Source organism: Dipodomys ordii, unplaced genomic scaffold (assembly GCF_000151885.1).
Source record: "Dipodomys ordii isolate 6190 unplaced genomic scaffold, Dord_2.0 Scaffold68, whole genome shotgun sequence".
NCBI lineage: Eukaryota > Metazoa > Chordata > Mammalia > Rodentia > Heteromyidae > Dipodomys > Dipodomys ordii.
Window position 1 is genome coordinate 4,687,444 of NW_012267284.1, and position 13,081 is coordinate 4,700,524.

Below are 13,081 nucleotides of genomic sequence, written 5' to 3' on the forward strand. Positions count from 1 at the left end.
GAAATGTACGCATTATCCTGCCCATGTAATTGTAACCCCTCTGTACAGTATGTTCACAAATAAAACAAAATTAAATTTTAAAAAATAACTTGAACTTCTCACTGCCTAAACCCAGGGAAGCCCCCGCCCCTCTCAGCCCCAGCAGATGACAGATGTAAATCCAGAAACACAATGTCACTGGTCTGTACAGCGTTTGGAACAGGAAATGCAGAGTAAGCCCTCAGTCCCCCTAGGAAAAGAAATGGTTTGCCCTCCTTTGCTCTCCCCCATGACAAGCAAGCGAAGGCTGGGCTCCAGCCAAGCCCAGAGACCCCCAACAAGGAGGAACGGACGACGTATACCTGTGAGAACCAAGCCAAGACACCAGGGCCATGGGGAAATGGCCTGCAAACTCCGGAAGGGGTGGGGGTGGGGGGGACAAGAAGAGAGCCACCCTGGCGACCGCGGCCAGCCTGTGCTTCGGAGGCCGGGCGAGGGGCAGGGTAGTCCAGGAGGCGCCCGGATCAAGGCCAGGGCCAAGAAGGAAGGAGGGGGCATCCGGATGGGAAGAACCGAGGCAGGCCCAGGTCGCCCAGGCAGGAGCAGAGAGGACAGGGGCGTTGTTCTTACCTCCTCGGGGCTGGCCATGTCGCGAACGGGCCGTGCAGCGGCCTCTGGAGCCGCAGCCCCAGGGCCTCTCGCCTGCCAGGTTAGGGATGCTCGAAGCCGGCGCGTCCGCCGCTCCACAGAGACCCCGGCAAGGGGCGGGTCTTCCCATCACTTCCGGCGCCCACGTTACGTACTTCCGCTAATCCGCAGGAGAGAGCTACAGAACCGCCATGTTGGGGGTGGCACCGGCCAGGAAACTGCTAGGTAACGGAAGGAACTAGAAGCTCCCTAACTGTCCTTAACTACCCCTTCGAGCTCGTTCTCCAAGCTACACAAGGCCCTCCTGGTTTTGCATGACCCCTTCCAGCCATACCAGCCTTCTTAGCGGTCCAGCACTCTCCCGCAACCAGCCGCTAGACCTTTGTATTTGACCTTCTCGCTGCGGAATTCACACATCACCTGTCTGTCAAAGTCACCTGTCCGTCAAAAAACCTCCGTCACTGCGCACGCGCTAAGATCGCCTGGAAGCGGAGGCGGGGAATGCGGTCGGAGCACCAGTGTGTGCATGGATGCAAAGAACAGGAAGCCCCTTTTCTACAATTAATAGGCACTACGGGCTAGGAAAGTGGCTCAGAGGAAGAGTGCTTGCCTCGTATGCATGAGGGTTCGATTCCTCAGCACCACATACATAGAAAAAGCCGGAAGTAGTGTTGTGGCTCAAGTGGTAGAGCGCTAGCCTGAGCTGAAGAGCTGAGGGACAGCGCCCAGGCCCAGAGTTCAAGCCCCACGACCAACAAAAAAATAAATAAAAACTACACATAGGGGCTGGGAAGGTGGCTCAGTGGTAGAGCGCTTGCCTTGCATGCATGAGGCCCTGGGTTCGATTCCTCAGCACCACATAAGCAGAAAAAGCTGGAAATGACGCTGTGGCTCCAGTGGTAGAGCGCTAACCTTGAGCTGAAGAGCTGAGGGACAGCAGCCAGGCCCAGAGTTCAGGCCCCACAACTGGACCAAAAAACAAAAATAAATAAATAAATAATAAAAATAAAAAACTACACATAAAAAGCTGGAAGTGGTAAGAGCACTAACCTTGAGCACAAAGAGGCTCAGGGGCAGCCCCAACCCCCCCCCTTTTTTTTTTTTTGATCCAGTCATGGGGCCCGAACTCTGGGCCTGGGTGCTGTCCCTCACCTCTTCGGCTCAAGGCTAGCACTCTACCACTTGAGCCACAGCGCCACTTCTGGCTTTTTTTTTTTTATATCTGTTTATGTGGTGCTGAGGAATCGAACCCAGGGCCTCATGCATGCAAGGCAAGCGCTCTACCACTGAGCCAACTTCCCAGCCCAGCCCCCAACCCCTGAGTTCAAACCCCAGGACCGACAGAATAAATTTAAAAAAGAAATAAGAGCCGGGCATGCTGGCTCACACCTGTAATCCTAGCTACTCAGCAGGCTGAGATCTGAGGATCGCGGTTCAAAGCCAGCCCGGGTCAGGAAAGTCCCTGAGACTCTTATCTCCAATAAAACCACAGAAAACAGGAAGTGGTGCAGTGGCTCCAGCGGTAGAGCACTGGCCTTGAGCTGAAGAGCTGAGGGACAGAGTTCAAGCCCCGCGACCAACAAAAAGAAAAAGAAAAGAAAGAACTAGTTGCCAGTGGCTCACATCTGTCATTCGAGTTACTCAGGAGCCTGAGATTTGAGGTTGCAGTTCAAAGCCAGCCTAGGCAGGGAAGTCTGGGAGAATATTTCCAATTAACTACCAAGAAGTCAGAAATGGAGCTGTGGCTCAAGTGGTATAACACTAACCTTAAGTAAAAAAACTAGTGTTAAGACCCTGAGTTCAAACAAAACAGTACTGGGGTGGGGAGTGTGTGGTAAGAACTAAGCCAGAATATGAGTATTGACTTCTAGGTAACTCAAAAATATGCACAGGTTTGCTAGGCCTTCCCTAGTTTGTAACTCTTGTAGCTGTGGAAGCTAGATGTGTAAAACAAAGGGTGGGGGAGCTATACTCACTCCAAAGGCTTAGGAAAGATCCTTTCCTTGCTTCTCCCTAGTTTCCAGTGTTTACAGGCAATCCTGAGTCTTTGAGGTGCAGTCATATCCCTCCAAGTTCTCCCTCAGCCTTTGCCTGGCCTTCTCCTCACTGAGTGTCTCTGTGTCTTGAACCCAGGACATGTACAAGGCCCTGGTTCAGTTTTCTATTCACAGCAAAAACAAAGACCAAAAAAAAAAAAAAAAGAAAGAAAGAAAGAAAGAAAGAAAGAAAAGAGGGGCTAGGAAAGTTGCTCAGTGCCTAAGAAGCAAGAGACCTTATGTACCAGCCAAAAAAAGAAAAAAGGAAATACTTATTACAAGTAGATTAATGTTTGTAATCAGGGCTGGGAAGGTGGCTCAGTGGTAGAGTGCTTGCCTTGCATGCATGAGACCCTGGGTTCGAGTCCTCAGTACCACATAAGCAGAAAAAGCCAGAGGTGGTGCTATGGCTCAAGTGGTAGAGCACTAGCCTTGAACTGAAGAGCTGAGGGACAGTGCCCAGGCCCAGAGTTCAGGCCCCACAACTGACCAAAGAGAGAGAGAGAGAGAGCGCCAGCCTGGCCAGGCTTTGGAAGGCCAGCAGCGTTCTGGCCCCAGGCAGGAAGGTGGGGCCAAATGATTCCCAAGAGAAACTGGACTGGAACCTCTGGAGCCTCTCCTTACCAAGGGCCTATTTCTCAAACAGGGCTGAGGACTCTGGCAGGCAGCTTTCTGTGTCCCATTCCATCTTGAGGGTTGGGTTTTATCTCCTGGCCTCTGTCCCCAGACAATCCATGCCTCTGACACAAGCCACACTCCTGACACAGACACATGCCATGCACACCCCCACATCACTGACCTGTGAGGTCAGCTCCAGTGTCCTTTGCTCAGGAAATGTCTGGGCCTTCTTCCTCTACCAGCAGTGGCTCCACCTCCCCCCAACCAGCCCTGTCCTATGATCCATTACCTTTTGTCCAAAAAAGGCAAAATCACAGTTTTTCCTTTAAAAAAAAAATCTGGATTTTTGAGTAGGGCGTGGTCATCATCCTAGCACAAGGGAGGCAGAGACAGAAAGATCTAAGGTCAGCCTGGCCTGAAAACAAATCTGTATTGGTTTAAATTCCTACAATTTACAGATAACACCTGTTCCTGTGGCTTTGCTCCAGGCTCTCCTTATTTGCCCATGTTCAACGTCTTGTCCTCTACCCTTCCAGCTCCATTTACTGAGTGCCTGCTGAGGGTAGGGGCACATGTGGGTGAGTGAATGGGTCCACAGAGTGAACAGATGGAAGGATGGATACCCAGGTGGCCAGGGACTCGTTTCCAATGACAACTCATTCAGGGGAGCCCCAAGACCAGCCCAGTTGACACTCCACTGTCCCATGAGAACTGTCCGACTTCCCAGATACCTCTGGTACTCTTACAGCTCAGGGGAAGGGTCCATGGTTGCTGGCTAGCTTGTGCACACAGATGATCTGTCTGCATTTGCCAGGTGTCTGTCACACAAGGCCACCCACATAGGACCTGAGCCCTTCCCCCTCTGCTGGAAGTGGCCAAGCCACTCAGAACACAGCTGACCCACCAGCAGCTAGCTGGTAGCCTGTATCCTTTCTCCTTTCCTTGTTAGTGGGCCAGGCTGGACACCAAAGGGAGTCACAAAGGCCTTGGTTTGCTCAGTTCCCCAAGCTAAACAATCTCTGGGGGCCTTGTGAACATGCAGAAGGCATCCTGGACAGCATAAGGATAGGATAACAATGAGAGCCCCACTACCCACTCTACTTCTAAGAGGTTGTGTCATCTATTCACCTTACCACACCACACTTCTCCCTGCCCCCCCCACACCCAGCCAAGTCCCAAGGCCAGCTCCCCACCTGAGCTGCCATCATAAAAACCTCAGCTTCCCCTCCCCCAGCCTGCATCCCCACTCCCCTAGCCAAGCCACAAAACCACAGCTGTTTTCAAGATGTGCACTTTTATTGAACTGGTCTCAAGTCAGTGTACAGGGGAGTCCTGGCCACTTTCACACCTCAACCCACTCCCAGGGAGATTTGAAAAGCCTTCGTTCATACATCTCATGTTGGGGGGGGGACAAAAAGGGAGAGAAGGGTCACCATGGCTGACCATTCAAAAGAAAACAAAATAAAAAAAGTATTAAGGCGATTAAAAAAATGTCGCATTACACCATGTACACGAAAGCAATGTTGTCTCTCCCCTGAATGGACTGGGTGAGGGAGGGCTGATAGGCCACCCTCCTTCCCAGGAAGGAGGAGGCTGGGGTGGCTTATGGGAGGGTGAGGGACTTCCTGTAACAATGCAATCTCACAATATTTGGAATGACTATTTAAAAAAAAAGACAAATGTACAATCAAAGTCCTGGCCACATTGTAGAACTTTGGGGGTTGCTTGCTCCTGCTCCTGCTGCCACCTTCACCGTTCCAGTTTTTAAATCCTGAGTCAAAAGCGCCAAAAGAAACAAAATTTAAAAAAAAAAGAAAAAAAAGAAAAAAAATGAAGCCATGCCAATCTCATCTCGTTTTCTGCGCAAAGTTAGGTAATTTTTTTGTCAAGAGAGGGTGTATCGCAGCTAGGTAACAGTCCGCCTAGAAGCACTTGCGGTGCACGATGGAGGGGCCGGACTCATCGTACTCCTGCTTGCTAATCCACATCTGCTGGAAGGTGGAAAGGGAGGCCAGGATGGAGCCACCGATCCACACAGAGTACTTGCGCTCAGGGGGAGCAATGATCTGCAGGGAGAAGGCAAAAAAACAAAAGTAATGAATAGTACTGACATGGTCAGGCCCACAGGAGGACCACCAGGTCCCAGATCAGGCTAGCCATCACCCACCTTGATCTTCATCGTGCTGGGTGCCAGGGCTGTGATCTCCTTCTGCATCCTGTCTGCAATGCCAGGGTACATGGTGGTGCCACCAGAGAGCACTGTGTTGGCATACAGGTCCTTGCGGATGTCCACATCACACTTCATGATAGAGTTGAAGGTAGTTTCATGGATGCCACAGGATTCCATCCCTGAGAGGAAAGAGGAGCCACACATTCAACCTTCAGAGTAGACCCAAGGGGGTCAATGCTGGGTTAAGAACAAACTAGGCCAAGTAGACTTACCCAGGAAAGAGGGCTGGAAGAGCGCCTCAGGGCAACGGAAGCGCTCATTGCCAATGGTGATCACCTGCCCATCAGGCAGCTCATAGCTCTTCTCCAGGGAGGAGGATGAGGCAGCGGTGGCCATCTCCTGCTCGAAATCCAGGGCGACATAGCACAGCTTCTCCTTGATGTCACGCACGATTTCCCGCTCGGCTGTGGTGGTGAAGCTGTAGCCTCTCTCAGTCAGGATCTTCATGAGGTAGTCTGTCAGGTCCCGGCCAGCCAGGTCCAGACGCAGGATGGCGTGGGGGAGGGCATACCCCTCGTAGATGGGCACTGTGTGGGTGACCCCATCACCGGAGTCCATGACAATGCCAGTGGTTCGGCCAGAGGCATACAGGGACAGCACAGCCTGGATGGCCACATACATGGCTGGGGTGTTGAAAGTCTCGAACATGATCTGTAGGGATAAAGGTGGAGGCTTGTGATGCTCTGGAAGCCACTAGGGGTGGCCAGACGAGCTTGAAGACATGCAGTGTGCAAAAAGGGGGAAAAAAACACAGCTAAGGAAGTGCTGGGGAGGCTCAGGATGGGGTTTCTATTCAGGCCTACTGTGCACCTACTGAATACACATTCCAAGGCCATCAGCCTTATTAGCTTTCTCACACGAGCCTGGTTAGTACCTATACGACCCACAGGGTGGGCTTTTAAACACCTAATTGAAAAGGCAAACACGAGATAAAGAGCTCATCTGGAAAAAGCAAATAGAACCTGCAAAGTCCCAAAGGAGGCTCAGGGCAGAGAAGAAAAGTCCTATGGAGAACAGCAGAAGAAAGATCACATGAGAAAAGGGCGTGGCACAGAAAGGCGGGGCGGGGCAAGACGAAGGTGAGCTCAAAGAAAGACAGCAGTGACTGACCTGAGTCATCTTTTCACGGTTAGCCTTGGGGTTCAGGGGGGCCTCGGTCAGCAACACGGGGTGCTCCTCGGGGGCGACACGCAGCTCGTTGTAGAAAGTGTGATGCCAGATCTTCTCCATGTCGTCCCAGTTGGTAACAATGCCGTGCTCGATGGGGTACTTCAGGGTCAGGATGCCTCTCTTGCTCTGGGCTTCGTCGCCCACGTAGGAGTCTTTCTGGCCCATGCCCACCATCACGCCCTGCGGAGTGGAGAGACGTCCTCCTCAGCACGGGTGGTATCCCTGGGTGGAGACCCTTGTCCAAAAGCCCCGAAGCCCCCATCCGCAGAGGGTCCACCCGCTGAGAGCCGCCTACCTGGTGCCTAGGGCGTCCCACGATGGAGGGGAAGACCGCGCGGGGGGCATCATCGCCCGCGAAACCGGCTTTGCACATGCCGGAGCCATTGTCGACAACGAGCGCAGCAATATCATCGTCCATGGTGAGCTGCGGGACAGAAAGGAGCGCGGTGACCGTGGGTCCCGGGCGCGGCCACCCCCGCCCTGCCCACTTCCGGTGCGCCGCGGCCTCAGACCGCCAGGGGGCGCCGGCGCGCGCCCGGCTCGGGGACAAAGGAAGCCGGGCCAGGCGCGTTATTACCATAAAAGGCAATCGCTAGTCGGAGGCGGTTCCGTGGCGCGCGGCAGGAAGCCAGGCCCCCGCCCCCTCCCCACCAGGCGCCGGCCCCGCCCCCGCTCCGTTCAAACACCGCCGGGTGAGCGGGCGGGCGCGCGCAGCGGCCACACCCAGCGGCAGTGAGCACGCGCAGGCGCCTAAGTGCCGCGGGCACCCCACCCCTTCCGGACGCCGGCCCCGCCCTCACCCCAACCCTGGGACGTAGTCGCCTAGGGTCTCAACGCACGCGCACTAGCGCCGCGGACTGTATCGCGCAAGCGCAGTGGCGTCCCTGCCCCCACCCGGCCCGACCGGCCTCGCCGCGCCCGCAGCCAATTCGGACAAAGACCCGAGAAGCGATCGGGCACCTCTCTACAACTCCCAACCACCAGCACTGGGCATCCCCGGGAGGGGAGAGCATGCAGAGCCACCTGCATACCGAGCGACGCTCCAAATGCAAAAACACCGTGTTTCTAAGTATTCACTCCGTGGCCCATCAAGACAAGACCCCCCCCCCCGACCCCAGCTCCACACCGAGACCCGAGCCTACCCCGGGCGTCCACGCCAGAGCTTGACCCCGGGCGTTCACACCCGGGAAAGAGCCGGACCCTGGGCGTCCACACCGGGGCCAGAGCCGGTCCCCGGGGTCCGCTCCGCAGCTCGCCCTCCCTCCCCTTGCGCCCCACGGCGCTGGGCACTCACGGTGGGCCGCCGCCCTTCGGGCCGGGTCGGGCCTTACCTAGGTGTCGGTGCGGACGGGCAGCGGAGTGAAGAGTCTGCGCTCGCGGCTGGACGCGGTCTGGACAGTGGCAGCGCCTCGCGCCGCCGGGTTTTATAGCGCGACGCCGCGGCCGCTCGAGCCATAAAAGGCAACTTTCGGAACGGCGCGCGCTGATTGGCCGCGCGCCGCTCACTCACCGGCCTCGCCGCACAGTGCAGCATTTTTTTACCCCCTCTTCCCCTCCTTTTGCAAAAAAAAAAAAAAAAGCGAAAACGAGATTGAGGAAGAGGAGGAAGAAGAGTTTGGGCCACCCTGGGGTGCTGGCCCCCACGGGCCCCAGGCTGTGCGCACGGACCCTGCCCTCCGCCCTGTGCCCCCCCCCGCGCCTGGCACCAGACCTGGCCTGCTCATCTGGTGCCCCCCACCCATCACGGGCCCCTCGGGGTGTCGGTGTCGCACGATCGCGGTGTGCAGTCAGGTGGGCGAGGGTCAGCATGGATGGATGCTGGATTGACCTGAGTTCTTAAGGTGCATGTGAGCCCTGAGTGGTCAAGGCATCGTCGCCCCCCCCCTTCCTTGGCCAACTGTGGCTTAGCCCCGGCAGGGGGTGGGGGGCGGGGGTCCTCGTTGCTGGGGCCCATGTGGCCAAGTTTGAGATCTGGTGTGAAGCATCTACTCAGACCTGGAGGAGTGGGTAGGGTGTGGTTGGTGGAACCAGAGGGCTTTGATTAGGATGATTAGGATCAGTTATCACAATAACTTTGGACAAGTAATCTGGGGGACAGGGCAGGCTCCAGGTGTGGAGGCGCTTAGAAGTACCCTGAAAAGTCCCCAGTCTACCCTTGCCCTAAAGGCCCAGGAAAAGACATTGCTCTAGCAAGAAAACTTAGGGAACTAGGGACTGCTGCCTGGTCACACCCAGCCAAGGCCAGGCCTGGGCCGTTAGCTGGTGGCCTTGGCAGCTGCCAGCCTCTGCTGGGCTGGGACTGGCTGAGCACAGCTCTGGGCCTGAGCCCACCACCATCCACAGTCTCTGTCATGGAGCAGCACAGCTGAGCTCCTCCCAGGCCATCTGGAGGTGTGAGACTCTTCCGAGGACAATGTATTAGGAGCAGAGTTGGGGGCAGGGAATCACTAAGCCACCCAGAGAAGACCCTCTCTGTGACATCCATTTTGTTTTGTGTGTGTGTGTGTGTGTGTGTGTGTGTGTGTTTGCCTGTCATGGGGCCTGAACTCTGGGCCTGAGCTCTGTCCCTCAGCTCTTCCTCAAGGCTAGCGCTCTACCACTCGAGCCAGAGTGACACTTCGGCTTTTTCTGCTTATATGGTGCTAAGGAATCGAACCCAGGGCTTCATGCATGCAAGGCAAGCACTCTACCACTAAGCCACCTTCCCAGAGGGGAAGGAATGTTTTGTGCCGGAAGTTGGGGGCCTGGCAAGGGAAGCTGAACCCACAGTTTGCAACAAGGGGCCAAGGGACACCAGAGAGACAGCAGAGATGACAAGAAGCAAGGATCTTGCCTGCAGAAAAATGGCAAAGGAAGGGTGCTCCAGGTGAGCCGAGGGCCTGCTCAGGGCTTAGCCACAGGCAGGTGCTTCAAGGAGCTTGTTCATTCAGACCAGCAAGGGGCCAGTCCATATATGGACTCAGAACAGTGGCCAGGAAAGAGGCTGGATCAGGGCTGGTGTCAGGCACTTTGAACAATGCAGAGGCCACAGCTGAGTGGGAAGTGACACCCCTCCCCCCTCCACACACACCCCTAGAACACAGTGGAGGCCTTAGTGCCTAGTTCCCACAGAGCTGGAGAAATTTGACAAAGCTCCCCCAGTCACCACCCTGGGCCCAGGCAAACTTTCCCAGCCAGTTTACTCCCTGCCTCCAGGGGACGGGACTGCCCTGGCCCTGGCCTTGTATCTCTCCCTTTTTGGGCGTCTTGCCAACTGCCAATTGTAGGACCTGTCAGTCCTGCAATTCACTACTGAGGTGAAGGTGCCCCCCCCCTCCCGCCTACAACCTGTTGATGAGGGCTGCCTGTGGCTGTTCACCAGCTCCTCCCCACTCCATGGTGGGGTGTCTGGGGGGATTATGTTGCCCACCAGGGTTGTAGTATGGAGTAGGAAGCTTCAGGCAGTTTACATGGGAATTGGAACAGACTTGATCTCCAAGCTGGACCTGTGCTTTGACTTTTCTTCTCAATCAAAGGCAAGCTGAGGAGCAGAAGCTCCAACCCCACCCGGCCTCTGGCTAAGACAATTCTGACCAGGCCTACTGGTTTATGACTTCCTCATTTGCAATAGCTGTTGACTGGTGCTCTCCAATGCATCCTCCAAGGCCCATTTCAGAAAGTCCACATGGGGAGCCATTTAGCATTTGCAACATAAAATATGTGTTCTTTCACACTTCAGAGAGCAAAGCACATTCATTTTTTTTGGGGGGGGGTGCGCATGCGCATCTACTGGGGCTTGAACTCAGGCCTGGTTGCTGTCCCTTAGCTTTTTCACTTCAGGCTGGTACTATAAGGCTTGAGCCACACCTCCTCTTATGGCTTTTTAGTGGTGATAAGAGTCTCTCATGGACTTTGCTGCCATTTGAAACAGCAAACCTCAGATCTCAGACTCCTGAGTGGCTGGGTAAAGTTCTTTGAGCATCTCCATACCACGTTACCCACATCACACACACACACCCCAACTCCTCCCTAGTCTCAGCTCTGTTAGATAAATAAATGACTCACTCCCTTGGGGGTCCTCAGCCTGCAGGAAAGACCCCAAAGCAAATGGCAGATTGGAGGATGGGGGGGTGGGGGATGCTGAGCCTGGAGTTAAATAGAGAGGCCAAAGAGAGAAAGCAGGGGGCTGATGGGATGGGGGGGGGGTAGACAAGGAAAAGAGGAAGTGGAGGAAGGGGGAGGCGAGGGAGAGGAAGTGAACTGGCTCTTCCTCACTAGGGAACTTTGCCCTTGCAAGGAGTTTTCACAGTTGTGGCTGGGGCAGGAACAGGGTCCAGCCGGGCTTAGCCAATGAGAGGCTGCCAGCCCCTGCACTTTCTTTTCTCCCTACGGCCTCCCCAGTCTTGCTCCAGCTGTTCCTCCCCCCCTCCCACAGGACCTCAGGGCAAGGGAACATTAACTGTGTACACTCTGCTCGCCTGGCTCACACGGGCTACCTTGCCTGGGGCATCAGTGGAGGGGAGGTGGGGCCTAAACTCTTTTTTTTTTTAAGGAGAAAGAAACTGCAGTGAAGACTTGAGTTCATCCCCTCTTCTCCAGGTTTCTTGTATACAGCTGATAGTCCATGAGGAGGCTCACAAAATAAATAAGGGAGGGCCTAGAACATTCCATATACCAACACACACACACACACACACACACCCTTTATTTATTTATTTTTTTAACATGTGAGGAGACGTGTGATGGGGCTCATTTAAAAAAAAAAAAATCCCAGAGCTTGAAGTCCAGTGGAAAGGACTCTACACTCAGTGCTACCCACTCTGGGGCAGAAGCCTGGCCTAGGCCTGGCCTAGGAGGGGGGTGGGGAGGTGACCCTCCCTGGTAAAGTGACTTCTGGAATGTCCCCAGGGATTTGGTCCAAGAGCCGCTTCAAAGTAAGAATTCCTGGCCCCACCTCACTCCTTACCAGAAAGAATGGCCCCTCAGGACCTGGGTCACACAGCACACAATGATGTATGGTGTGGGGTTTTGAGCTGATCTTAAATTCCTCTCTGAGCTTTGGACCTGGGGGATACAGAGGTGGGAGCTGAGCATGGAGTTCCTCCAATCTCCTGCCCAGTTATTCATCCTTAGGGTAGTTTCAGGCTGCCCCTTCTCAAGACCCCTGAGGTGACAAGTAACACAGCTAGGCTCATCCAGCTTAGAGCTGGGGGCATACACAACTGCTAAACCGGAAAGGCCTTTCCTTCAAAGTAGTTCCTGGATCATGCAATACCTGCATGCATCCAACAGGCCAGTAGCAACTAGCCAGGCATGCTTTCCTCAGTTTTCCAGGAACTGTTTCAAGCAATGGGAATAAAACAAGGACAATCCATGAGATCAACCTCAAATGATACAAGAGAACTAACTTGCTGGTGCCAGAAGGGAAAGCAATTTTTTTCTTAAAAAAGGACTTTGGGGGCTGGGAAGGTGGCTCAGTGGTACAGTGCTTGCCTTGCATGCCTGAGGCCCTGGGTTCAATTCCTCAGCACCACATAAGCAAAAAGAAAAAAGCCGGAAGTGGCGCTGTAGCTCAAGTGGTAGAGTGCTAGCCTTGAGCTGAAGACCTGAGGGACAGCGCCCAGGCCCAGAGTTCAGGCCCCACGACCAGACTGCCCCCTCCCCCAAAAAAAGGACTTTGATGTTTCCATATTGAGATTGAACTCAGGTCCATGAGCTTGCTGGGTAGTTTCTATACTGCTTGGGTTATGCTCCCAGCCCTTTATTTGCTTGTTTTTCTGCTGTATTGGTGCTTGAACTCAGGGCTTTGCACTCACCCAATGCTAGTACTCTACTACTTGAACCACAGCCTCAAGTTTTAATGGCTAATCGCAGATAAGAGGACTTCACAGACTGGGTTGACTTTGAATTGTTATCCTCAGCTCTCAACAGCCTCATTAGCTAGGATTTCAGTCATGAGCCACCAGTCTCTGGCTTTTATTTATTTATTTATTTATTTTTGTCAGTCATGGGTCTTGAACTCTGGGCCTGGGCACTGTCTCTCAGCTCTTCAGCTCAAGGATAGCACTCTACCACTGGAGCCACAGCACCACTTATGGTTTTCTGGTGGTTCATTGGAGATAAGAGTCTCCCAGACTTTCTTGCCCGGGCTGGCTTTGAACCGCGATCATCAGATCTCAGCCTTCTGAGCTAGGATTACAGATGTGAGCCACTGGTGACTAGCTTGGCTTTTATTTTGTTTGTTTATTGTCAGTCACGGGGCTTGAATTTGGGTCTGGGCGCTGTCCCCGCTTTTTTCAGCTCAAGGCGAGCGCTCTACCACTTGAGCCACAGTGCCACTTCCAGTTTTCTAGTAGTTTATTAGGCTGGCTTTGAACAGTGATCCTCATAGCTCAGCCTCCTGAGTAGCTAGGATTACAAG

The 13,081-nt window shown here is 54.2% G+C and overlaps 2 protein-coding genes across 3 annotated transcripts in view; both read right to left on the minus strand.

Moving 5' to 3' along the window:
* The window catches only part of Fbxl18 (F-box and leucine-rich repeat protein 18), a 36,759-nt gene extending 35,723 nt beyond the window's left edge, over nt 1-1,036 (minus strand). For both annotated transcript variants that reach the window (XM_013023556.1, XM_013023555.1), the window contains exon 1: nt 610-1,036. In XM_013023556.1, the coding sequence (XP_012879010.1) occupies nt 610-627 (18 nt within the window). In that variant the 5' untranslated portion in view covers nt 628-1,036. The remainder of the gene's footprint in view (nt 1-609) is intronic.
* Nucleotides 1,037-4,556: 3,520 nt separating this feature from the next.
* On the minus strand, nt 4,557-8,094 carry Actb (actin, beta). The gene is made up of 6 exons (XM_013023466.1): nt 8,013-8,094; nt 6,977-7,105; nt 6,622-6,861; nt 5,724-6,162; nt 5,449-5,630; nt 4,557-5,347 (listed from the first exon to the last, which is right to left on the minus strand). Exons 2-6 carry the CDS (start codon nt 7,097-7,099, stop codon nt 5,204-5,206), a joined length of 1,128 nt encoding a protein of 375 aa, XP_012878920.1. The 5' UTR covers nt 7,100-7,105; nt 8,013-8,094; the 3' UTR covers nt 4,557-5,203.
* Nucleotides 8,095-13,081: the final 4,987 nt, after the last annotated feature.